The sequence below is a fragment of the Haplochromis burtoni genome, unplaced genomic scaffold (assembly GCF_018398535.1).
Source record: "Haplochromis burtoni strain Fernald_Lab_line unplaced genomic scaffold, NCSU_Asbu1 Contig_117, whole genome shotgun sequence".
Classification (NCBI taxonomy): Eukaryota; Metazoa; Chordata; class Actinopteri; order Cichliformes; family Cichlidae; genus Haplochromis; species Haplochromis burtoni.
Window position 1 is genome coordinate 1,648,529 of NW_024582478.1, and position 27,613 is coordinate 1,676,141.

Consider the following 27,613-nt stretch of genomic DNA (forward strand, 5'->3'; position numbering starts at 1 on the left):
TGCACAAATTATTAATGAAGATAATTAATTTGTCCTTTTCTCTGTTTTTAAGAATGACGTGTAAAAGGTTTTACTCTGGAAAATGTTTCTGCGTCTCTAACGGTTATATTAATATGAGCTCTCGTAAAGCGCATATCAAAGCGCGTTAGCTTCTATGTCCACTGGGTATCTCCTGAAAAACAAATGCTAAACAGATGCTGAGGGGAACTGTCGTGCGTGACTCCTGTTGTTGCTAAGCAACTACCGGTTGAAATGTGGCACTCTTTGGCTAAAAGTTGTAATATTTTGAACCTCAAGCACTAGCTGCGCTCAGCGCCAAAATCATGCTAATCTCTCAACTCTGACGGGACGGTGCAACAAGGTTCCCAGTTGGAGCTTCTGAGGAATGGATGCCAGTACCGTAAACACATCGCCTCAGAGTTGGATTATGATTTATAAACGTCTCTTACTACAGGGAACTAAGCTTTTAAATGTATACCGTATTTTAAACATCGTCTTGTGCACTCGGGTCCAAACTGCAGGTAGAACACAGATGGATCCATTATTTTTACCCCTGAAGGGAGCATCAGTAGTTTCACTCCCTCACGCCAGTTTTTAATATGCAAGTATCACAGCTGGTAACTTGTATGGGATAACTGTATCCACATTTTGACTTATTAGTACATTTTCAGAACCAGGTCATGTTAATCCCTCTCATTGAAGGTGTATAGCTTTGATTGGCCGTGGTATCATTTGTGTGCTGGGAGACGGAGGTGTGCTGGGAAATCACCTGCTAATATTAGCTTTGTCTTCTGGTCCTATTTAGCCTAACTAGCTTGCATCTGAACAGTGCAAGTTGCTGGTGGCTGTCCTGATTTATTTTAGTCAAAGAATGCATGGAAATGGGTGTTTCTGCTGGTGTCCACCACAAGTCTGATGCATTTACTCAGCTGTGAGGCGTAGAGTCCTTCATCTCCAGCCTTCTGAAGTTGTTATAATCAACCAACTCACTGTATTTAGAGATGGTCAAAAGGACTTGCTGAAGTTCATGATCATGCTTCAAGGCAACGATAAGTCAAATAACCAAGGTAAGCATCTTTGATTGGACAATATACCAAACCTTGAATCCAGAAGACCCCACTGGGAGTCGCACCTGTCAGCAAAAACCAGGAAACTGATAAAACAGTTTTCATGGGCTCAACAAAAGAAGATTGTAAAAATGTTCCTCGGTGTGAGTCTCAAATTCTGCTGGAAGAAGTTGTTGTAAACAGCATGAATCCATCCTGCTGATGCTTTTAGATTAGATACTAACTTACGACAGTAAAGATGCTAACAGTGGCATGTTTCCTTCCTCTGACAAACCGTGACACAGCTGTTCTGCAGGCAGGTGCACAGCCCTCCCCTCACGAGCAGCTGAAGCCGTCGCAGTTCAAATCTTCTATGTTATAAAGAACTGAGGCAGTTCTCAACATCTTTCAGGGTTAACGAACTCAGATCGTTCATAAATGTGTGTTTCAGCACATTTACAGTGAAGCTGCGTTCACACATGTGTACGTAGATTCAAATAAACTGAGAACTAACAGGGACAACCAAAGCACCGGATGCGTCCCGAGGCTGCACAGTGCCCATGTCTGCTCAGGGCTTCAGTTCATCTAAAAACGTTCTCTGCCAGCTCACATCAGCAGAACAGCAGAGAAACCTTGCGGGCAGGTTGCCAGTTGATAGCAGAGCTGCTTCAGCTGTGTTCACCTAACTCTGGTGTATTTCAAGTTAAGGTTCTCTAAAGCAGCTCCACCTCCACTACGACCGGAGTTATATAATAGAGCTCATCTGTACATAAACCCAAGACTGATGGAGAAAGGCAGAGAGATTTTAGCCGGGCTCACTGCCCTCCTGCTGTCAGCATATGTTTGCAACTTGCTCATGCATGTATAAGCACCTACATGTGTATGTGTGCATATAATATACTTGGAAACCCAAATGAAATCTTCGTTATAACATGTAACCATTGTGTGTGTGTGTGTGTGTGTGTGTGTGTGTGTGTGTGTGTGTGTGTGTGTGTGTGTGTGTGTGTGTGTGCACACGCACCTCTGCACAGCCTAATTTCTGCCCATCTCGCTGTTCTGCCAACAGCTGAATAGACATTTAACCCTTCTCCCTGCTGCTGAAGCCCTGCAGGGCAAAATTAAAGTGCTAATAATAGCACGCTATGGGAGAAGCAGGTTCCAGTGTTCTTGTGTTAGACGCACATGAGCTTTTGCTTCATCTTTGTTTTTCAGTTGCCGTATGAATTTATTGATCCACTATACAGTCTAATCTGTACAGTGGATCATAATAACATTATAACAAATAATTATTTTCTGTATCACTCATTTAATAAAGTTACATACTCTTAATGCCAGTCCCAAGCCTGTTGAAAAGATTTGGGCTAAATCAAACATAAACCATAAGAATAAGATTTCCATTCTGATCCGGTCGTGGCCCAGATTAACAACAGCTGCCTGCTGATGGCCACAGGGTGGAAACTGTGCATGTGATGCTAAAGACAAAGGACTGTGGGGTTAGGATGAGATGGAGGACGATGATCAGCTGTGGTGAAGCGGGCACATGTCTGAGGGCTGGATGTTTTCATGAAGCTGGGAATTAGCTAAAGAGACCAAAGCTTTTAAATGTGCTTTTAATCCTGTAAAGTTGGACTTTCAAACTTGGGAGTCTCTGGCCATCCACTCATGTGTGGAGTGGATGGGCTGTTACAGGGACTTCTTCTGTGTGTTTTTGTGCTGAACATTTGTGAGGCAAGTACATGCAACGCAGTAAATACGCATGTTCATAAAATCTTTTTTCCATGTTTCCGTTCTTCATGGCCAGCACGTGCTGACACATGTCTCTGCAACACTAAACACAAATTGTCTGCTAAGGCTTTGAACTCGCTCACCTCAGCTTTATTCCACTGTGAGCTGTTTGAGTGCCTTTAATAAACAGCACAGAAACGGCCTTGCGGTGCCCTGCCAGAGAAGTACGGCTGAATCAGCGTATTGACGAGCTGAAGATGAATTTTAAGTGGTGACGAACGGTGAATGAAACCTCCCTGTTTCTCTCTCCGTCCTTCAGAAACACAAGGTGGATCTGTTCTACAAGGTTCGCCACGTGATGATGGAGCTGATAGACCTGAGAAGGCAGCTGCTGTCCGGTCACCTGACACAAGACCAGAGCAGAGACGTCAAGAGACACATCACCGTCAGACTCGACTGGGGCAACGAGTGAGAAACCACACAAATGTTGCATTAAGACACATTTGCACATTTCCCACACATACAAATAATACACATAGTTTAAAGGGCAGCTGTTCTTTGTCTGACCCAGACGAGAGGTGCTTCATCCATTTCTGATGAAGCACCTCTCCAAACACGAGTATTCTTTTACGTTTTTACGCTGTATCATGTGCATCGGTTGCTCATAGTCACGTAATGCTGCTTCAACCACCAGCTGACCAAGTGGGGTCATTTATGACCTGAGCCTTATACACTGTTCTGCCAAACGTATTCACTCGTCTGCATTCGCTCACATATGAACTTGAGTGACATCACGTTCCTAATCCACAGGGTTTCACGTGATGTCAGCCCACCCTTTGCAGCGATAGCAGCTCCAACTCTTCTGGGAAGGCTTTCCACAGGTTTAGGAGTGTTTATTGGAATTTTTGATTTGTGAGGTCAGACACCGATGTTGGACGAGAACTCTCCGCTCTAATTCATCCCAAAGGTGTTGGGTTGGGTTCAGGTCAGGACTGTTCAGGCCAGTCAGGTTCTTCCACATCAAACTTGCTCATCCACGTCTTTATGGATGCAGCTGGTCACCATGGAAACCCATTCCATGAAGATCTCTGTGCACTGTCCTTGAGCCACATGAAGGTTGGAGGTCCACAGTGATTGAATCTGCAGAAAGTTGGTGACATCTGCCCGCAATGCGTCTCAGCATCCACTGGCCCCAACGTGGCTTACCACATCTTTCCCGATCACTTTCACTCTACTATAATCCCCCTAACAGCTGACTGTGGAATATTTCATAGTGAGGATATTTCATGACGGGACGTGCACAGCTGGCATCCTATCACGGTACCACGCTGGAATTCACTGAGCTCTTGAGAGCGAGCCGTTCTTCCACAAAGCAGAACTGAATGATTTCGATGGGTGAGTGAATACGTTTGGCAACATAGTGTGTTACGTGCACCGTTGTGACTTCTGGCGTGAGGAGAAAGCGCTTAAATGCAGACAGCGGAGGCCGAGTGAGGTGAACAAAAAACAAGCTTTTATTTTGACCGGGACAAACGCTACAAACAAAACAAAGGCAGAACGAGCAAAGCTAAAACAGCACATGCAGCACATGGTTAGTGGCTTTTTCTTTAGAATGACCCTTTAGATGTTTGAAGTTTGAAGTCTGTTTGCTGAATAATAATTCACACACGCTGCACTTACATGCTGATGGCAGCTCAGCCCGCTCCCCTGACTCCTACACGGGGCAAACACAAGTGTGATTGGAGGCAGGTGGATGAAGCCGTGGTTGTTAAAGTCTCATGAGAGCACGATGAAAGGCTGATGGGCAACAGATGAAATGGAGAAGAAATGGCCGCTGCTTCAGGATTGAGTGATTAATACTGGGAGTGTTTCAGAGGTTATTTAAAGCTTCGTTCTGCTGTCAGAGGGGACGAGACACACTGAGGTGATATGAAGGGGGATGGCGATAAGTGCTGCTTTTATTATAATTAATAGTAAAAGAATTATTCAGGGTACCGCGGGGTGTTTCAGGTCATGTGACTGCTTCCAGTCATTACTGATGCTGCTTTAATCGAGTTCACATTTAGATATAAGTAGGAACTACTTATCGACGATGTGATTTTAGCACATCAGTGTAAAGCAGAGTTATTCGTCCAGTCAGTGGCTTTGCTAAAGAGAGAAGCAGCTCAGTGAATCATTTTAGGCTGCAAAAGGGCCAAAAAGGAGCTAATGAGGTGCTACTTATCCTGTTGCTCTCTGCTAATTCAGTCTCCAGCTGGTAAAAAGAAGTGACGTGTCATGTAACAGAGCAGCAGACGTAATTTATAGCCTGAAAGCCAGTTCATGGTGAAAGGTTGCATTGCAGGAAAACAAGCTCGCTTTCATCATTTCAAATAATGGCTCCATTGTTCCTGATGCATCACGAGCATGGAAGTGTGTGCATGGAGAACACAACTTATCAATGAATCCATGAATGAAAAACATTTGTCGGGTCAAGTGTCTCCAGCATGAGGACATTTAGTGTGTCTGAGGAGCCTGAATGTGAGGTTTCAGGGTTACACGTTTGATGTGTGTACGCCGATAATACTGATGTGGTGCAAAGACGCACTTCCTTCTGCTGTGTCGGTTCATGCTACATCCTCGGTGAGAACAGCTGGAGGGCACAAACAAGCTTTTGCTGCCACACGTGAACTAGACTTGACCTCCATCTATGCTGCTTCAATGTGTTTTACTTTTCTCCTCAGTGCCAGTCTCCAAATGATCATTGCTCATCACTACATTCCTCTCTGGGTCGTTGCAGGACTGATATTCTGAGTCATCCTGAACTTCACACAGTGTCAAACCTTTGCCTCAGGCTGTCTTTAGTCAGACGACCGTCACAGCAGCCAACTCTGAACCTCTGTGTGAGGTGAAGGACCCTCGTTTGGAGCCACGATCAGAGATATCTCATCATGCTCCTGCTGGTGCAGCCCACAAATGTGCAGCGCCTGGCTTCAGAGCAGCGTCAGACATACTTGATTAGATATGTACAAAGATGAGTAATAAGCAGTAAATTATAGTGTCGTTAGAAACCTTTAACAACCCATTCAGCTTTACCCTCAAACCCCAGGCTGTGTTTTTATTTTCTGTTTCCACTCAAGCCTTTACGCCTTTACTTTCACTTGACATATACAAATACATAAACACCTGATTGCATTTTTGAAGCTGTGGTTGGCAGTGATGAAGAGTTTGGTTTTCAAACCAGATTTAACCCGATTTCAGCCTTGATGGATGCGCACGTTAACACATCAAAGATGGACGTTTAGTTTCTCATTCACAGTTTAAGAGGCCATCTTATTCATTCGGAAGAACATTGTGCACAGCGCCTTCGAGTGCGCAGGTCCACCGGCCTGTAACTGAAAGATGTGGTTGTTGAGATTGAACAGAAAATAGTGCTGAGGAACAATATCCCCAGAGCCCCTCTGAAATTACTTTAATATACTCTGTGTGTGTGTGTGTGTGTGTGTGTGTGTGTGTGTGTGTGTGTGTGTGTGTGTGTGTGTGTAGGCGGTGCACGCTTGTGTGTGCAGAGGTGGCTGGAAAGGTTTGTGTACCTGTGTTGGAAATGCTTTTTGTGAAGGTTAAATGAAAGACGCTCTGCTGCTCTCCGTCTTTGCTTCTGTGTTTCAGACACCTCGGTCTGGACCTGGTGCCGAGAAAGGAGTTTGAGATGGTTGATGAAGACCAGATCAGCGTGTCAGACCTTTATAAGATGGTAAGTCAAGTCACACCTGCTCACACACTGGATTCATGACGGCTGTAGTGCACACAGTGATCCCACATCCTGGATACGTTGTGTAAAATAAGACAAAAATATCCTGCTGCTCATCTCATTTGTAGGTTGTAGCTTTTAATCAGGCATCCTCTAAAATCTGCATATTATTTGCAATTCTTTTAATTTTCGTTATCCGCAGATGATGAGAAGGATGTTAAATAACCAGCAGCAGGAGATTGAATTTGATGAGCAGGTTGTGCTGCAAACTGAGCAGTTTTCTCATTTTTCACATAATTAAATCATTTCAAGTATTAGCACATAAAAGTAACATGAAGTGAATTTTGTGCACATGAATATCAGTGACTGACTGTTTGCATTTGCAGGTCTCAGCTTGTCACCGTACTGATAAATTAATAAAGTCGTGTTACTGTGAGAAAGCTTTTTGATTCCTCAGAAACAGAGTGAACAGCTCTGACGTGGAATTATCGGAGATTAATGTTTTATTTGCTTTTCTCCCTGAGAGAGCACATTTTATTCCATTTTCTGGGTCTAACACAGACCTGCTGGCTGCACCTTGGTGATTGCAGGCTGGATTCACTTCACAGTTGGAGGGAAGCTTTAGTTTCCAATCAGAGAGCAGGCTGGACCCCGAGGTTTAAACAGCAACAAGCCTCAACAGTTGGCAAAGTAATCGTGTGGCGACTGGTGAAGATCAGCAGATAGCTCACTGAACCGTTCATTTTAGACTAAAATCTTTTGTCTATACGAGGATGAATCAGGAAGTTGTAACGTGAGTAATAACTATGAGCCGTTTGTTGTCTCTGTGGCTGCAGTGAATCAGAGTTTTGATGCTCGAAACGCGTTTCGATTCTGCGTCATGCTGCTCGTCTTTTTCCCTTTTCATCTTTTCTCTGGCCTCGAGCGGCGCCTGTTACCAGAAACAGGTTTCTCGCTCACGTGACCTTCGTCCCATGCACACGACGTTTGAAACTTTGAACACCAGCAGGAAATCTGACGTCGCTCTGCTGGTGGCTTCATCCGGATACCTTAAAACTGCTAATCTGATGATCTGAACCACCGACTGTAAAATTACCGTCCCGCCTCTGTTAACTTGTTCACAAAAGCATAAATTTGAATAATTTCTCCTGTTATTGGAGCTATTGTGTTGTATTTGAGTGCTACTTTAAATATCATAAATGAATGGAATGAATGACAGTCGTAGCCTGCAGACAGCATGAGAAATAAGAGCAGAGTGAAGGTCCTGAATAATCACAATTTCAAACCGTTATCATCTATGAGAAAACTCATAAATCACTATAAGTACAGTAAATATTTACAAATCAGAGTGAATATGTGTTGAATAATTAATACTGCACATAAAGATGTGAGATTTAAGCACATCAAAGTTAAACATTATAATCAATCTTCTGTTTTTTCAGAAAACATATTTTATAGCTTGTTTTGTATTTTTTAAGTTAAGCTTTTAAATCCTTAGTGATAGTTTGTTCCCTGTGACTGAACAAAATGAGCACTTAGAACGTGTAACAGCAAAAGAAAAACCTCTTAGATATGAAAGAGTAAAGCTGTGATTGATCCGAACAGAAATGTCAAAGATATTTTCAGTTTCTTTCATCTGCTTTCCTTTCATCGTGACATTTGTGTCTCCACATGTCAGAGAGCTTTGTGACATCATCGACTAATTTCACATTTTTGACCAATATTCAAATGTAAATATGTAAAAGGAACAATATCTTCCAGCAAGTTTTAATTCTGGACAGTCGGGCAAAGAGAGGAGCTGAGCTGTCATCTGATCACCGGTGGTGCGTTGGATCGGGTGGCGTGGGAGGATGCTGGACAGACTCTGGTCCAGGAGATCTCCAACTGCTCCCTAAAGCAGATGTTTCACCTTCATTGCTGAGGGTGCTGCAAGGAGCTGGAGCCGGTTGGTGCCTGTTGTAATGGTGACAAACCAAATAGTGGACCCCGGAGGTGAAGGGAGCTTCTTCATCAAGCTGAAGAAGGCGTGCTATCGGGCTTGGTTAGTGGGACTTCAGATCCAGCTGCTGGGTACCAGCAGGGCAAGCAGAGCGCCACTCGGTCGGTAGATGAAGCAAAAACTAGGGTGTGGGAGGAGTTTGGTGAGGCCACATGGAACAAGACTTTCAGACTCCTTGAGGTGATTCTGCCAAACCGTCAGGCAACTCAGCGGTGCTCGACTCACTGTGTACAGCAGAGGCAGGGTGCTGCTCAACTGAGGATATAGTCGGGCGGTCTTAATCCCAATGGCACGACTTCTGTAGAGGAAGCAGAGTCCGGGGACGAGGTCACACCAAGCAGCACCAAGTGGCCACCAAGGTACCAACATCTTGGTAGACGGGCAGCTGGGGTGGACGAGGTTCACTCTTAGAAATAGGGCGAGGAGTTCAGACATTTTAGAGGGGCTCAGTGTAGACCTGCTACTCTTTTGGATGTCTGATTAGGGACGCCTCCTGGGGGCATGTACCACAGGAAGGAGGCCGACCCAGGACATGCTGGAGGCATTATATATCTCTTAGCTGCGCTGGGAATGCATCTGTGTTCCTTGAGATAAGCTGGAGGGACGTCAGGGCTTCTCTGCTTAGGCTGCTGCCCCCGCCACACGACGCCGGATAGGCAGAAAAAAATGGATGTTTGGACGGGAATAACAAGAGGGGACATGAACAGATGACTCGACAAAGAGGAACATGCCAATATACATCCACTGACCACTTCATTAGGTACAACTTACCAGGCTGGACCCAGTTTTTCCTTCAGAGCTGTGTTAATTCTTCATTTCTCAGATTCAAACGTTCCTCAGAGACTTGGGTCCATGTTGACGTGACAGCATCACACAGCTGCTGATTTGTCAGCTGCATCCATGACATGAATCTCGTGTTCCAGCACATCCCAGAGGTGATCTGTTAGGCTAAGATCTGTTGTGGAGGCCATTAGAATACGGTCAAGTCATTGTTGTGGTTAAGAAATGAGATGATCTGGGCTTTGTGATGCTGTTGCTTTCCTGTTAGCTCAAAACACTCAGCCACAATCTCCTCTGACCCCTGAATTCAACAAGGCGTTTTCACTGAGAGAGTTGTGTTTCTGTGTAAACCTTAGAGGTGGCTGTGCGGGGAAATCCCTGCAGATTTGAACCTTCTGAATGACTCAGCTCAGCCCGTCTGGCATCAACAACCACGCACGTGAACCGAAACCACCTTTCTTTATTCTGATGCTAATTTTACATTTCAGCAGATTTTCTCAACCATGTCAGACTTCCTAAATGCACTGAGTTGCTGTCATGTGATTGGTCGATCAGACAACAGGTGTAAAGCAAACTAATTAACAAAGATGAAGATAATGCCGCAGACAAAATCCTGTCAAGATTTTTAACCTGTAATTTGCAGCACTCAGGACAATTAGATTGTGCAGGCTATAATAAGCAATAGAAGCGAACCAAAAACGAAACACTGAAACAAAACATGAACGTATTTCATGAAGGTTAAACTTGTTGCTGGAAATACTAAAAATGAAGTATTTATCTTTGTTATACTGGAGTCTGTGGATAACTTATCACCTGCGTCACATTTCCAAGGCTGCTTTAAAAAATATGTAACTATTAAATAACTCTAGCCTATTAGAGTGCAGTGCTGCAGCATGAGACGCATTCTTTGTTGTTCATGGTCTGTCGGTAATACTTGATGTTCCCTTTCTTACATCAGTCCTGCTTTAAATAGCTTCACCAGCCAAACACCGTAGTCCTGGTGATTCCCCTTTGTTCTGTTGCTTGGAGACCGATCTGGAGATGGGACGTGAGAAAGGGGGAGAAACAGGAAGGGAGTGAGAAAAAGGTTAAGTTATAGATGGTTGGATCGAAGATGAGGAAGAGTGAGGATGAGAGAGAACCGCGAGTTCTTTCTGGTAACAAACAGACAAAGAAGGGCAGAGAAAGAAAGTTACAAAGTTACTGCTGATTGATTTGTTTTTGAGTCGTGGAAATGAATGTTTTTAAATGTGACATTTGAAAAGGTCGAGATGAAGAAGAAAAACAGAAGATGTGATGAGATTCATCTTTAATGATCTCAGTGATGAATTTGCATTAGTGCAGCAGCAGGAGAGTGCGAGATTCATCACGGGCGGAAAACAATCACGCAACGAGAACACAATGTGAGCGAGAGGAAACTTTCCAACAGTCGCATGCAAATGCACATCTGACATTAGCAGTTAATCGGCTGTTACACACACACCGCCAAACTTCTGAAATAGACACATGACTGTAATGGAGATTATTTAACAGTCAGCATCGTGCACCCAAAACATCTTGGGTTTGGATCCTGTGTGTGTGGACTGCATGTCCTCTCCAGGTACACCGGCTTCCTCCCACAGCCCAAAGAGGTGCAGGTAGCGGGGTCAGGTGTGAATGATCCTCTGTCTCTCTGTGTCAGCCCTACAGCAGACTGGCAACCTGTCCAGGTGTACCCACCTCTCACATCAAGCTCAGATCAGCTCAAATAGGCTCCCCCTCCAACCTGAACTGGATAAAGTGGAAGAAAATGGACGGATGGATTATTTGAGAGTTAACTTGCAGCCCTGATATGCAGGTTAAAAGCAGACTTTGAAATCCTGCTATGACAACATATTAAAATGTTGAAATTTAAAGAGATAAGTGTTGAAATATATTCGCATGTTTAAAGAAATGTGGAAAACTTGCATAATGCTTAAAACACACACAGGAAACAGCTAACAGTAATAACATGATTGGCTCTGTCAGTCTGTGTGTGTGAGAGAGTTTAGCAGTTCGAATTAGTTGGTCGCTGCTCTGTGTTTATATTCTTGGACTGCTGGTGGAGCTTTGCATCATTCACAGCTGAAAATAAATCATTATTCATCTTATACCGAGCGTTGATGCATCACCTCGGTTCATCCTGGAGTTTCAGCTCCTCGCCCTCTGAGGCCGCGCTCACTTTTAGCCAAACAGCAGGCTGCATGCAAAGACAGTCTGAGGCCTGAGCTTCTGCACACACTGACCTGATTATTTAAAGCAAGACAGCGTCTCTGTAGGCGCGTCTGCAATCCAGAAATGTCACCCACTGAAAACATTTGGCTCATTATGAGCCTGGAAACATGACAGAAAAGCAGCTATAAAAGCGTTTATCACAGAAGAGAGGAAAAATGTTCAGCGTTCAGAATCACAGTAACCAGTAATCCTGCCCCGTCCCAGCGAGTTGCAATATGTTGCTGTCTTTATCCAAAAAGCAATAAAGCTGAGTTTAACTTTGATATTTTGTCTTTGTACAATCTAAAGTCAATCCAGTGAGGATTGAGGTAAAGCAGGGCAGCTAGTAACTTGCAGGTTGCTGGTGCAATTCCTGGCTCTCCCAGTCTGCACACCAACGTATCCTTGAAGAAGGAGAACTCCGAGTCGCACACACACCCCAAGATGTGTGTGACTGACACGTGTTGTGTAAAGAGCTTTGTGTGCTCGAGTAGCGCTAAGAAACAATTTGTTTAAATTATTGCATGACCTTATTTTAATCGACTGTCCCAACCTTTTTAATAGCAGGTTTTAAAAATTCAATATAAAGAAGATGAGGAGATACGGCTGCCATCGTTTAATTCCCTCCTCAGGTTGTAATATTTGCAGATAGCTTTCAGCTGACAGTCATTACCCGGATTCATCAAACAGGTTTTTACTTCCTGCTGCTTCTCGTCTCACACAGACACTCGAGATTTAGGGAGACAACTCGGAGTAATGAGTCTCTGGGGCATTTTTATCTTCTGACAATGAGGGAAGGGAATGGACCACGATAAAGTAGATAAGAGAGGAGAGGAGACGAGGAGACAACACAAGAAGGAGATGAGAAGAGGAAACGAGAAGAGAAAATGAAATCAGACAAGAAAGCAGATGAATACAGAAAAGGAGAGGAAACAAGGACAGAGTATAGTGAAGGAGAGGATATACAGTAAGGAGAGGACAGATAAATGAGAGTGGATAGGAAAGCAAGATAGGATAGAAAAGGAAACAAGAAGAGAATAGAAAAAATAACAAAGGAGATTAGACAATGAAGGAGAAAAACAAGCCGATAGAGAAGGAAAGGAAGCAAGGAAATGGTGAAAAAAGGAGTAAACTGACAAGGAGATAAAAGAAGGAAACAAAATGAGAAGAGGTTAATAAATGAAAGGAAACAAAGAGAAAATAGGAAAGAAGGAGAAGCTAAAGGAGAAGAAGCAAGGACTGAGTGTTGAAGGAAATGAAAAAAGGAGCGCCGACCAATGACAGTCATTGGGGCAGACAGTGAAGAAGAGGAAACAATAAATGAGAAATGAAGCAAGGACATAGGATAGTAAAGGAGACTAGAGACCTGAAAAGGCGAAGTGAAAATAGGAAGCAAAAGGAGGCGAGGAAAGGAGGAGAGGAAACAGCGAATGATGATGAACCAAGGAGGGAAAAAGGAAACAATAAGAGGAGAGAGATGATCGACCCCTCAGCTAATAGTTTGTGTCTCTCTTTCGCAGCATCTTTCTAGCAGACACAGCGTACAGCAGAGCACCACACAGGTACGTGGACGTACTGCAGTAACGTGTCTCATTTACTTCTCATTTCAGAGGCCCAAACAGATTTATGGGACACAATTAAGATACTTCCAGCAGAAAAAACTGCTACAAAGTAGTAGTAGTAGTAGTAGGAGTAGTAGTAGGAGTAGGAGTAGTAGTAGTAGTAGTAGTAGTAGTAGTAGTAGGAGTAGTAGTAGTAGTACATTTTACAGAGTAAAGAGCCTGAACTGGGTCACAAAGAGAATCCTTGAAAATTTTTCCATATATCATTCATGTCACCAAGAAACTTTTCTCGTGCCTTTTATCATTAAAATAAATGGAGATATGAATTCAAAGCATTTAAACAGTTATGTTCTACAGTATTTACAAGCTTAGACCCACAGCTGTGCTCTGCAGCACTCTATCCTAATGCTGATACTTTCATCACAGAGTGTGAGTGTGACTCTTAGGCATCACGCTGAGACGGTGTGCAGATTTAAACTGCAGCAGCATCACTTTGATGCTAAAGAACCAGAAATTTAATGCATGTTTTTGAGCAGTAATATGTGTAAAAACCTTTTTATGTACTTACACATCAAGTTAAAGTTAAATAAAAACTGTATATTTTAAGAAGATTTCATAGTTTACAGATGTTTCTGTTCAGCCAGGAGGCTTTGGTGTATATGTTTACTAAGACTGTCACACAGTGTCTTTGTATTCTAATATGTGTATTTATATATTTTGTTTGTTTGGCTGCTTTTTTGTGTGTTTTAGGGCGACAACGCCCGGCAGAGACATGGGGAACCTTGTAGAGTTCCAGTACCTCATCACCTGCTGGTCAACCTGAAGAGCTTCACCTACAACAGCATAGGCGAGGACACGGACATATTCTTCTCCCTGTACGACCTGAGAGAGGGAAAGACCCTCAGGTAGGTGGCAGCTGAACAGTCGAGCGCAGAGGTGCAGATTTCCAAAAAGTGTGGGTGACACTCTTTACTCGTTTGATGTTTCGCAGCACCGGCTCTGTGATGATTAGTCTTTTCATATTTGTGCTGTAAAGCTTGTTGCTGTTCGGTCAAGTCAAACTGCATAGAAACATTTTCCACAACAGTTTGTTTTTCACTATAATAATCATTATTTTTTAATTTAACATTAATAGTCTCTCACAATAAATAAATATCCTACCAATCAGCATTCATTGCCATTTTATTCTTTTATAACTTCAATATTGATTTGTGGACAAAAGCCAGAGTTTTCAGTCCCATGTTTGGTTTCTTGACATTGTGACACGACACCATCACAGGAGAAACACCCTGATTATCAGCAGCAGGTAAAGCTGAATGTCAGCAGCACAGCAGGAGCAGCAATTATCCTTCAAATGAGCAAAGAGGAAACAGATGCAAGGAGACGCTTACAGAGACAAAAAGTCTGTAACTACGCTAAGCTAGGATGCTAACCTGAAGGAGACGACCTCAGCTCTATGTGACCCTGAAAAAGTGACCCTGTGTCCCAATAATGACATTCATATGTTACTGAATTGCTTTCTGTGGAGCCCCTCTGGTGACATGAGTGGGGAAAATTGTTAAGTTAATGATGCTTTGAAGTGAGACAGTAATAAATAAGTTATAGGACTGTAATAAATACACTGTGGCCGTGTTTTGGTTAGAAATCAGTGTGTTGATCACACCGAGTGAGCACGGAGGCTGTTATCACCCAACAAGTAAGAGGAAATGATATTTAAACTTTATTTAAATTTGAATTCCTGTGATTTTCTTCATTGATGTTGTCAGGTGGGGCTTTAATGTTTTAGCCTGGCCCAAATTCTTCAACGTCATCTCAAGTCAACCGTTAGCTGAAACTTGGACACAGCTGAGTTTTCCAGCAGGACGATGATCCCACTCTCTGGTTAGGGAGAGATAACCCGGCTAATATTAACCTTAACCAAACATTGCTGTAGGTGTATGTATATATTAGACTTATATACTTTTGATCCAGTGTGGATCAGAGAAAATCCAAATTAAACTTGTTCAATCAATAGTTGCTTTTTAAAGCCGTAAATAGAAAATGTCATGAGAATATTCATTTATTTTTCCGAGTATTCGCTGTTTTTTTGTTCTGGGCCTACTCAGTGCTATAAAAAGTTCTGAATACAGGCTGACATATGAAAAAGTTTCACTGCGTATTTTGGGAATTTGATCTTTTGAATCTGTTGATGAGTGAATCACTGATGATTGCACGTGTGAGTCACAGCGATCCGGGCTAGAAACCTTTAAATAAACCAAACGCTAACACACATTCAGTAATACAGCTTCCTTTTGTTTGAAAACACATAACTAAATAATAAATAACAATTTGATGATGTTGACATTTAGTTTCTGTTGTGTATCTGAGGCCAGAGGAAGTTTTTAATCGTGAACGGTCTGCCAGGATCATGAGGCTGAAGCTGGGAATCGCAGGACTGATGTTGGATGTTAATAATGACCCACAAGCTGTGTGTCAGTCAGAGCAGTGAGAAGAGTTCTGGATTAAGTTGGATGAAGAGGGAGGAAGATAGGGCGGAGGAAGGTGCACACAGGTGGAAGGCGTCTTAGGTAGAAGAAACAATCTAAGAGACTGCAAGGTGGTGTCGGGGAGAAGGCGGGTGTTCGGCATTGGATGGTAGACCGTAGGATGACTTTAGACACCAAGGAGAGGAAGCGAGGAGCCAAGGATTAATGTGGTGGAAGCTGAAGACAGAAGGATGTTCAGGAAGGACTTGAGACAGACTCTGGGTGGGAGGGAAGAGTTAACAGGTGAAGATCAGCGAGCAGCAGTTTGGCTTCGTGCTGAGACGACAGATGTTTGTTTCGAGTGTTTTACGGCGTCTTTGTGGATCTAGAGAGTTACGGGGCATTATGGGGTGCCTAACTCAGCAGTGAGTTAATTAACCGAACCCCACGCTTGGCTTTGGACTGTTGGAGGTGGGAGTAGCCAGACACACCGTGACAGGCAGAGCAAAGTCCACAGAGAAAGTCTTCAGGCTGGATTCAAACCCAGGACCTTTACAGCACCACGCCACAGTGTGCTGCTGTAAATATTACATGACCCCCCCCCCCACACACACCACCGCCTGACGAATACCCATCAATTATGCATTCGTGCAGAGATCTCAGTGCCAACATGAAGAAGCAGTAATGTCAATAAGGAGGCTGATAAAGGCCACGTTTATGAGTGTTTGGGGGAAATAAATGTAGAGCTGAGTCTGTGAGGATGATGATGTTTAGCAGACAGGACGTTTTTGGCTCTGTGTGATGTCTGAGCGAGGCGAACGTGTTCCCTCCAGGGAAAGAAAGAAGCTCGGTGAGCAGCCCCTTTTCCCCCATTCTGGTTCTCTCTGTATCATCATTACAAACTAGCTAATAGGCTTCATCCTCCCATCACACCAACAGTCCAGAAATAAGTTGACCTTGGCAGCTTGTTTTCACAGCCAAGTCTGACTCAGCGTTAGAGTCTAATGACCAGAGCTGCTCCTCTGAGATGCTCAGATGACAGAGGAGAGGAGACCTTCAGCAAACTTTATTGGTTTCATTTTTCATCTGCAAACATAACCAAAGAGACAGTTTAACATATGTACAGTCACAGCTCCCCGATCCTACACACAGGAACTAAATAAACGCCTCAGTGCCTGACTTTCAAAACATTCAAATCTGTTTACCTCCAGCTCATCTCTCTACTCAGTACTTACTTTTAAAAGTTTTGCTTTAACCGTCCACCATTTTTTCCCAGAAATTTCTTCAACCTTAGATTTGCAATGAATCCTGGGATAGGGCGGGCCACGAAGGATACACCCGACCCGTCCTTCAAATCCAGGGAAGAGGAGCACGCATTTGTAGATTGCATTTGGAGGAATTTGGACAGCCTTCATCGCTTAGCTGTGATGTAATCAGCCTTGAATTTGGACGTAGCCATGTTCTGCCACTGTCGCACGTTGATGACGTATTTGGTAAACAAAACTTCATTTTGCATCTTGCATCAGTTTTTGGGGAATGCCACCTCGTCCGTATCAGGTTGAGCTATTTCCAGGTTACCATCAGCAGCGCAATGTCAGTGTGTGACGAAGGAGTGCTGACACGGAGGCAGGTGGAGGTTTAAACATAAGTGAGCCCTTTTATAGAGCTGATGAAAACACAGGCACCCCCAAAAATACACAAGGGGAAGTAACAGGAACCTAAACTGGGAAGGAGCTCTGGGAAACAGGAACATGGAAACTGGGAGATGCATGAGGAAGTCTGATGTGTTTGAACAAGTCTGTTACTTCTCTCTCCAACGATTCATTCAGGCTGAAGCGACACGACAAAGCCCCATTTTTCCAATAAGCACCGTGTATAAAAAAGAAAATCCAAAAGAAGAAGCGCAGTCCAAACGTCCCGAACTCTCTCCACAGCTCCACACGCTCACAACCACCTTCACACACTCACTCACACTCCCAGCATGCACTGCAGACAGAAAAGGAGACGGCGTCACAGCTGCTTTCTAAATACTTTCTAAACTTTCTAAATAATGCTTCACCTTCTGAGACTGTTTGCCCTGAGAGGAGCTCTGATCGGTGCAACTAAAGCACCAGCCTGCGTGGATCCCTCTGAGGTGGAGGCTGAGGTTTGTGATGTGGTTAGATCTCAGCAGGCGACGTCTCTCTTTTCTTTGGTTTTCATCCCAAAAGTCATCCCAGTGTCTCTGTGGGGATTTTTTGACTCGAAGCTGAAACCTTTCTTCCCTCCTCGCAGTCGCCACAGGCAAACTGAAGACTCCTACATGCTTTGGGCATCAGCAAACAGTGTTTTATTGTCAGGAAATCTAAAGTAATAACATTTTTTTTAAAAACGGTTCAGTTTTTAAAAGTTCAGGAAGCAGAAGACTCAAATTTCCTCCTTTTAAGCTTAAGCGCCTTTCATCAGATTGCTGCTTTGGGGTTTGCAGATTTCTTGTTTGAGTTCAGGTCTAAGTGTTTCATCAGGATTTTGCAAAACTGGTGTTTTAGCAATAAGCAGACTAAACAGTTTCATGCTGAGCTCTGTGTCTGTGAATCTTTTCTCTCACACTCCAAACTTGTGTTTGTTTGGTTCAGTTGCAATTAGAAATTAGGTAGGTGAGAATCTGAGTGTGAATGGGTGTCCTTCTCTAGCATCTCTCCATCGTGCACTCTTCCTCTCCATCAGTGTCAGCTGGGACTGGCTCCAGCCCTCCTGTGACCCTCTACAGGATTAAGTGGGTATAGCTAATGAAGGATGGAGTCGTTTGGAGTCATTTCTTGTAAACACAAAGGCTAAAATGAGGCAGATGGTGTGAATTTCAATTAGTTCTTATTCTTAATGTAAAACCTAAAAGTACAGAGTTTGCCAAGAAAAACAAAGTGAGAACACGAAGCCGACGGCTCAAAGCGAAGATGAGCAGAAGCTCAAAGAGACTTCAAAGTGATCGCCATGGTGATTGTACTCTAAAAACACGAACAGGTAGAAACCGTCCTGACTGCTCCCCGCTGCCTTTGTTACTGCTGAAGTTCAGGCTCCGGCTGCTGGGCTCGGCAGACGGCTTTAACCACACTGGGCTCTTTGCTAGCCGGCTGTCTGTGCAGACACTTGGAAAGAGCCGCTGTTGTGTTGGTGGTTTGATGCAGGTGTGTCTGTCCTGGGCACAGTTTGCACTTAGTTTGTCCGAGTCTCCGCTCCTCAAGAGTTGCAGACAGCTCTGCTACTTTATTCTACCTGCTGTCAGCATCAATGCTGGAATTTTACCCAGAAGACTGAGGTTCAAGTCGAATGCTGGACTTTGACTGTTTCACTCATTTCTAGACTTTTAGTTTTTACTCACTGCTTTGAGGGATCCTCATCATGGACATCAGTGTTGATTGTTGGTGCCACTGTTACACACTGTGTTTGTTCAGGCATCAACACCTTGACACGGTGGCTTCCCTTTTGCATGTTTGTCACACTTAAATATTTCAGATCATCAAACAAATTTAAACATTAGAAAAAGATAACTCAAGTAATTTTACTGTTAAGGAAGAAAGAGCCAAACCTACACCTGTGTGAAAAGTGATTGCATGTTTTAGGCAGTGATGGAGGCACAAGTCAGATGCTGGAATTTCACTGTAAAACCTGAGGTCCCCGTCCTGCGTCATTAAGGCTTCTGTTTAACATTCAATTGAGCGTATTTGTGTGGTTGGTTTGGGAAGAGATTATGATTCGAGGTAACTCGCTGCACTGGCTTCTGGTTACGTTTAAAATCAGTTTGAAATCTTGGCTTTTACTGTTGTGGCATTACGAGGTGAGGCCTCCACATCTTCTCCATCCTTATCTCCAAACTGGATCCGTATGTTGGCAGATAGAGGTCTTCTTGTGGCGCCACGTTCCCGTCTGAAAACTAAGATGGGCTGAACGTACAGCTGTCGCCTGTCACAGTGGGCTGTTCCACAAGCTTCTCTTTGCACTCGTTAATCGTGGGATCCTTCAGTAAACGTTTGTTGTTGTTTTAATACCTCAGTGAAGCATTTTGTGATTCTTGTCTTAAAAAGTGTAAAAAAATTTACTCACTTACTTACTAAAATATGTTTAGCATGTTTGTTTACTGGAAACATGTTTTTTGTCATATGTTACAAACAAGTACAACATAAAACAAAACTAGTTATGAAATGCAGTGTATTTGTATGGGAGGGGCTTATGTTAGGAGAGAGGGCTGACTAATAACCATCTGTGATTAAAATAAACTAATGCTGTGCGAGGCATGACCCAGGATCCTGTGCTCACTGAGACATAATCGCGTTTGTCTTCTTCACACCAAATCAAAGAAGACCACCCCTCTTTTATCAGCAGCTCCTTTAATGTCAGGCTGTTGTTCCTCTGTTGAGTGTCTGTTCTGTGTAATGATAGCAGTCATGGAAAATTGGCTGTTTCATTCTGAGTCACTTTGCTTGAGCGAGTCAATTGAATATCTAAAATAATACTGTAAATATATGCAAGGTGTAGTTAGAGGCCTGTGCAGAATCACTGGCTTAATGTGATGCAGTGAAATCAGCCGTTAAATCGGTTAAATTGAAATAGCTTCACTCTACTGAATTTGATGAAAGTAATAGAAGATAATTCAGCCGGGTGATGTGTTTGGATATTAATCCTTTGACTGGAAGGTTGTGAGTCGCTGCTTTTGCTTTTCTCTGTCCCAGATTGAGGAGCAGATACTGGGAACAGTGGGTGACCAGAGATTCCTCCTTTATGTGAAGTGACCTTTTCTGTTTTTAAGAGTGTGATAAGTTTCTTTTTTATTGTGCTTTTATTTTTTCTATTTATGATAGTTTTTACTCTTTTAATGTATTCCCCAGTTTATGTTTTTTCTGCAGTTTAAAGCGGTTTCATAAAAACCTATTACTGCATGGTTTATCGTGTTTGATAATAATACAGACGATGCAACAACGATGAAGGAATATTAATTAATTGGATGTCTGTGTGACTTTGCAGAAAAAGAATAAAGGGTTGCATTAATGCTGTGAATCATACCACAGCACCAATAAAGCAGAAACCTCGTTGCGACACAGAAAGATCAATGGTTGCAGTGAATTATTTGTACTTTCATGACAGATTGCAGTGACCAGCTGGTCGCCAGAGGAACGATCATTTCAATCTAACTTAGAAATGTAAAGATTGGCGACACGTTGGAAACAATCTGAGTCAGTCTGTGACAGTGAGCGCAACGCATCTCTTTGGGGAAAAGACAGAATTGTTTCCATCTCTGTGTACGTTGCTTATATTCCTCTATAAAAGGATTTTTGAGCATCCACATCAATTTACAGTTTTGCAGGAATTTACAGGAGTTTCTGTTCCATGTGTACGAGATGCAGTCTGGACTCTGAATTTAGTTTATTAGAGTTAATCACTGTATTAAGACAAACAGAGTGCAGACTCACATATTTTCTCACTATCATATTGAATCGCTTTGAAGATGGCAACTCATCGTAACATCTGTCCATCGCTGTCACTTCCACAGCTTGCCTCTGAAGCTTGGTAACATTTATAGGTAATGTAGGACTCCAGCCTCTGGTCCAAGACAGCGAGCGACTCACCAGACTTTAGAAACAGGAGTGCGCAAACATGGGACTGACGCGAGGTTATCTCCAACTTTTATACACCTGATTCATCTTTTCTCACATAAAAACAAATCTATAGACACAGTGGTTGATTCCTGTTAACGCTTTATGGACAGAAAGCTCATAACACAGTGATGGATCTAGTAAAAAATAAGACTAAACTAAAAGGTCTCAGTACATCAGGGGAAGGAGACTAAGCAGTAGGAGATAGAAGTAGAAAATTACTATATTGTCCTGTTCTTATCAGATATTGAGAAAATCCTCATGACTGACGCATTTCCAAGTCCCTGATGGAGGCAGGAAAGTGAAAGTAGGCAGTAAGATTCCAGTTTGGATCTCCTGACAGGTGAAACATCTGTTCTTCCTCATGAAGTGTGTCTGCGGTGCAGTGATGTGGTAGCGGCCTCAATATGTGATTTTTATTAACGTGTCTTTGGACAAATTTCCTTTGATAAGCAAAGGTCGTCCTGGCTGTGAGTGCTGGCTGTGCTTGAGCTGAGACTCTGCCTGTACAGTATGTTTATATTTAGACTGAATGTCAGTGGTGTGGAAATAGTAATGGATTTCCATAAAGTGTATATGTATGTGTGTGGGTTACTGCAAGCCCACAAGTGCATGCATGCGTACATAAATGTGCAGTACAGCAGCTTATGTCTGCATATGCATGCAAGTACCCACATCTGTGTGCTGGGAGGAGTTTGGATAGGTCAGGACGTCTTCTGATTGCATCTGCATTGTTTATCTTCCCTCTTTCATATTGATGCAGCGATAAAGTTAATAATTCAGCCGTGTGTGTGTCTGTGTGTGTGTGTGTGTGTTTCTCCTCCTCTTAGTGAATAGTCTTTGTCATATGTGTATGATTCATTCACTTGTTCCTGCTGCCACCCAAAGGGATAGTTACAAATAACTTCGGTGGATAAAAATTCCCCTCTTGCTGATGTGGGCGGTCTTTTATCCTTGAAGCTCGGGTCGTCAGCCTGAGGCTTGGAAGCTTGAGGGTTCTGTGCAGTGTCTTTGCTGTTCCTAGGACTCTGCTCTTCTGGACAGAGAGCTTGGATGTTGTTCCTGGATCTGCTGGAGCCACTCGCCTAGTTTGGTGAGTGCCGCTTCTCTGAACTCTTGGTACTTCTCCAGCTACTTGTGTTCCTTCTGACTGATGTTGCTATCATTCGGATCACTACATCTATTGCTACAATGCTATTTTGTCAGTCTGTGTTTGGAACTCACACAGGATCTTAGCATTTTGACCTCGGGACTTCCAGGTTATACTCGGCACAGATGTTCGTGTACACTATGCCGGCCACTTGGTTATGGCGTTCCATGTATGCCTTGCCTGCTAGCATCTTGCACCCTGCTGTTATGTGCTGGATTGTCTCTGGGGCCTCTTTGCACAGCCTGCACCTGGGGTCTTGCCTGGTGTGATAGACCCCAGCCTCTATGGATCTTGTACTCAGAGCTTGTTCTTGTGCTGCCATGATTAGTGCCTCTGTGCTGTCTTTCAGTCCAGCGTTGTCCAGCCACTGGTAGGATTTCTGGATATCAGCCACCTCCTCTATCTGCCGGTGGTACATACCGTGCAGGGGCCTGTCCTTCCATGATGGTTCCTCGTCTCCCTCCTCTTTCTTGGGTTTCTGCTGCCTGAGGTATTCACTGAGCACTCGGTCAGTTGGGGCCATTTTCCCAATGTATTCTTGGATGTTCGTTGTCTCATCCTGGACTGTGGTGCTGACACTCACCAGTCCCCGGCCCCCTTCCTTCCGCTTAGCGTACAGCCTCAGGGTGCTGGACTTGGGGTGAAACCCTCCATGCATGGTCAGGAGCTTCCTTGTCTTTATGTCAGTGGCTTCTATCTCCTCCTTTGGCCAACTTATTATCCCAGCAGGGTTCCTAGCAGCCTCTTCATGGTTCCCATTTGCCTGCCAGATCCCAGGTGCTTGTAGTTGTCCTCAATGTCTGCAATGTTGCCTTCTGGTAGTTCGAGCCCCTCAGTTCTGACTACCATCTCTCTCTTTGTTATCATCCGACTACACTTCTTCAGTCTGAATGACATTCTAATGCTTTTGCTGAACCTGCTGCTAATTGATGAGAGACACCCGGAATGGCTAACTGAAAGCTGGACGCTCTTAATCCCCAAGGATCCCCGGAAGAGACCGGTCCCATCCAACTAGCAGCCAATAACCTGCCTCAGTACCACACACGCATAAATATGAGGGAAGAACACGCCGTCTTCTTCCTACATAACATATAAACAAATAAAATGTTCTTATTTTGTCGATTATATCATTGTTTTCTTCCTTGAATCAAACTCTGACTGAATAAAAAAACAACCAGCAACAATATTTAAAGAAACAAAAACAGGATTTAGAGCAGAATGTAAAACCCATATCTCAGTCTTTCTTTGTGCCTCCTCACCCCCACATCTTCCACTAAGTCACAGCGTCCCACTGTTTGAGGAGAAATACATATTTATTGTGTTTTGTTGTATTTGTTTGGCCCACAGTGTCTCTGGGGGATTAGAATAAATTGTTCCATTTAAAGAGCCAGACGCAGTGTGTGTCTGTGTTGTAGGGATTTGTGGGTCCTCGTTGTTGTTTGCGTATTACCTTACACTATAACCTCAGAGTCTTATCATATGTGGCGGGGGGTAATCTGCTGAGTAATAAAGACTATATGAGGAACAATGTTCTATAATGAGATACCGTATTTAGTTGGGCCGTTTATGTTAATGAGGACGTTCAGTTAGAGGATTTCTAACGATCGGTGTGTGAACACATCGTCAGCCAACAGTTCTGTTTGAGATGATTTATTACAGCAGCAGAAAATAGTTTTAGTTTGTCATCAAGGCTCTGAACTCATCACTTCAAACTAATATGGCAGAAATTTGTGAGCGTTGAGTGAATCGATGGTGGATGCAGAGCACCGGCACTTCATTAGACCCGTGAGCTGGGAGCGCATGTTTGATGCGTGACGACGTAGCTCGACGTGTCATCCTGATCACTCGCAGGTTTCACTCCATGCACACAAACATTTCAAAAGAAATAAGATCATGTAAAAACTAGAATTTGCATTTTTTGAGTTTATATTATGATTTATGTTGTTACAACAATCTATCGCACGGGTGGCAGCATGTGCAATCTACTCTGTGATTGACCTCGTAATGTGATCACTTCTCTTCCCTGCACAGTCAGCTGATATCGGCAGCATTTCGAACCTCCACATAATCAGCATCTTCATTCCTTCATTCTGTTGTCTTTACCTGAGCTGAAAGCCAGCCGTGCCATTTCTGAGCATTGCTCACCTCAGTGTTTTGAAGCAGGTGCGTCTGAAGCCGAGCTCTTCAGCAGACCCTTATTATCACCGCTGCAGAGAAGTTTCCCGATGTAAAGGCCATCGTCTCTGCCACCTCACTACGTGTGCTGAACACTGATGCAGGACTGCAAATATTCTACAGCTCAGAGAGAGACTGACTCACTGAGAATCGCTGCTTTCATTCTTCTGTTGTCTAAAGAAAAGGAGCCAGGAATGGAGGCAACATATTAAACAGGGAAGGGTTTTACTTAACAGTGCTAACGAAGTGATGGCTTCAGTTGAAAAACTAATAAAATGAGAGTAGATAATACTCTAATGCATTGTCTCATAAACCATTTTGCCCAGGACTGACTGTCAGAGCGTTCGTCCTGCTCGGTCTTGTCCAGAAGAATGAAGAACACGTTCTCCATCGCTCTTCTACTTCTTACACTTATTAATTTGCAGGAAACTTTTGTCCTATGCATTGTAAAATTGAGGTACAACCCGAACTTGAGCAGATAAAGGAACAGACAGAGAAAATCAGGCCCTCGCTGCTCCGTCTTTCATGCCCATAAGTCTGTAGGCGCATGAAGCAAATGGGAAATATAGAGAAGTGCAGCGGATGGTGATGGAGAGATGAAGGGCTCATTAGGTGGGTAAGTGCTCTCAGAAGTGGCAGCTGCTCAAGCAGTTTTTGAAGGCAGAAAAAAAGGATTTCGCTGACTGAACCCAGTTCAGAAACTCCACCAGGAGAAGATCGTGGACTGAGATTTTCTGGCTGGCAGTCGAAGAGCCGGACCGTTTTGTTGGAGGCATCCCAACTCAGACTTCTCTGCTGTGCTGTAAAAATATCAGAAGCTAAAATATAACCTTGGTCACTCGTTTATCATTTTCTGTCATGGTTGCGGCTGTGTGCAGGCAGGATGAGGACCCAAACGCAAGCTCACAGAGGCAGGATTGAACTCAAAACAGCTTTATTGCTGAAAAACCATACAAACTAAACTGGAAACATATTGCACGGAGAAACACACGGCCATGAATGAGGGAGAACGCGACACAGAACTGAGGGAGACGCAGACATAAATACACAGAGGGTTAACGAGGGAAGTGGGAGCACACGGGGAACACAGGTGACACAGATAATCGTAACGAGACACGGCAGGAGTGAACGCAACACTGACGGGAGACTGTCAAAGTAAAACAGGAAGTACACAGAGGTTCAGACAGGAGGAGAGAGAGCACGGGGAGAGCAGGGACATGACGGGCTGGGGAAAACGTGGAATAAAACACAAGGAGGGGAAACGAGGGCTCACAGATACACAGAGGGTAATCCAATAAGGAACATCTTAACAGAACCCAGGAACCACGGCATAAATAAAGAACAAAATACAAAACACACGAAAACTAAGAATACTGGGCCAACACGGCCCAGGACCGTGACACTTTCCTAAACAGGCATGACTGTGGTAGGGATATGTTGACTCGTATCTAATTATCTAACATCCTTTTAAATGTAACTCAGTTCATTACAGACTCTGGGGCTGTTCATGAAGCTCATAAGATAAAACTGTTTCCTTGTTTCTGTCATAAAGACGTTCTTACGACTGTGGATCCTTCATTGATGAGGATCGCCGATGTACAAATAATCGCTGTGAGCCAAAAACTCAGACTTTAGTTTGTGCTTAACACTCAAATATATAAGGCTGAATATCCCTGTCAGCTAATATTTGTATATTGATATTGTTGATTGATGTCGAAATATCATTCCCCATCTGGATTCCCGTTTTGTGCCTCCGCATCTCGATTTTCTGGCATCTGGCCTGAGGCGACCTCGCGTGATGTAAGACCTGCCTGCTTTAAGACTGACGGGCATCAAGAAGAACACGACAGTAAGTCAGCGAGTATCAGTGGATTTATGTGCAGCTCGCTCCTGTCAGACGTACTTATGATTTGAGAAATCTTCTAATGTGTCTGAGGCACGACGTGGCTGAACAAAGGCCCGTCAGCTCCGTCGCGTCTCCCTGGATAAATATGGGTTAAAAGAACAGAGTCGCTGACACCAGCAGACAATACTTTGCTGTTCCCTGAAGCGAAAAAGGCTGAGACATGCTGCTTTAGAGTTTCCTCACTGCTGGTACTCGCGGGGAAAAGGCTTGAGCAGAAATCCAAAAGAATTTTTATCTCTTTCAGAAATCCCTCGAGGAGACGGAGAGAGGGCGCCGGGGGTAAATTGCCAGCGGTTAGAGCTTCTCAACCTCAGGCTTGAGCAGCATGTGCAGTTGACATGTGGCTGATATGAGGAACATTTAAAGAAAAACAGAAGTTTTTTAAGTTTTATTCACAGACTCTGCCAGATAAAGCCATCTGGGAGAGTCTGTGAATAAAGAGAGAGCGACGCCACACGCTGTTTCCTGTATCTCCTTTTCTCAGGTCAGATATCAGCGATAAAGCAGCACAGAGGCGGTGACGACCTGATCTCACTGAGAGAAATCGTTTTTACTAAAACTAACCAAAGTGGCCGTCGGTTGTGTTGTTTCAGTGAGAAGTTCATGGTGAGACTGAACAAGAACGGAGGTCCAAAGAATCCAGAGAAGGTGGACCGGCTGTGTGCCCTCTTCACGGTAACAACACACACACACACACACACACACACACACACACACACACACACACACACACACACACACACACACGTTTAATGAAACTCGTGGGGCAGTGATGGTGTTTCGTGTAATTTAAGAAGGGAACAGTTGAAAAACTGTGGATCTAAAAGTGAGGAAGCATTGCCCCCTGTTGCTCTGCAGCAGAATCAGTCTGCAGATCGTTTGATGCATTTTTGCTGCACTAAAGCTCCCAACGTTCACTGATGCAGTTATTTGAATTCTTCAGTAATTACAAAAACTCAATTGAAGTCAGTATTATAAGGTGAATGCATGATTTACATGTAAGTCACAGGGGAGATGAAACCAGACGTGCCTAAATGATTAAGCTGGTTAAATCTGAGCGTTCCTGTTTCAACCCGAGCTGGAATCAGTCCATATATGTCTAAATTACACACATATTTATAAAATGAATAAAACAATCCACTGATGCAGCAGTCTAAGCAGAGCTTCTTAGTCCTCCTGTCTCCCTGGGCCTCCTCCAGCTCTTCCAGGGCCTTCC

The 27,613-nt window shown here is 43.7% G+C and overlaps 1 protein-coding gene across 7 annotated transcripts in view; it reads left to right on the forward strand.

The window, feature by feature from the left end:
• LOC102311077 (dedicator of cytokinesis protein 3) overlaps positions 1-27,613 on the forward strand; it is a 248,746-nt gene that overhangs the window by 158,093 nt on the left and 63,040 nt on the right. For all 7 annotated transcript variants that reach the window (XM_014335696.2, XM_042223672.1, XM_042223671.1 and 4 more), the window contains 5 exons: positions 3,091-3,239; positions 6,420-6,504; positions 13,033-13,074; positions 13,825-13,979; positions 26,991-27,072. In XM_014335696.2, coding sequence (XP_014191182.1) covers positions 3,091-3,239; positions 6,420-6,504; positions 13,033-13,074; positions 13,825-13,979; positions 26,991-27,072 — 513 coding nt within the window. The remainder of the gene's footprint in view (positions 1-3,090; positions 3,240-6,419; positions 6,505-13,032; positions 13,075-13,824; positions 13,980-26,990; positions 27,073-27,613) is intronic.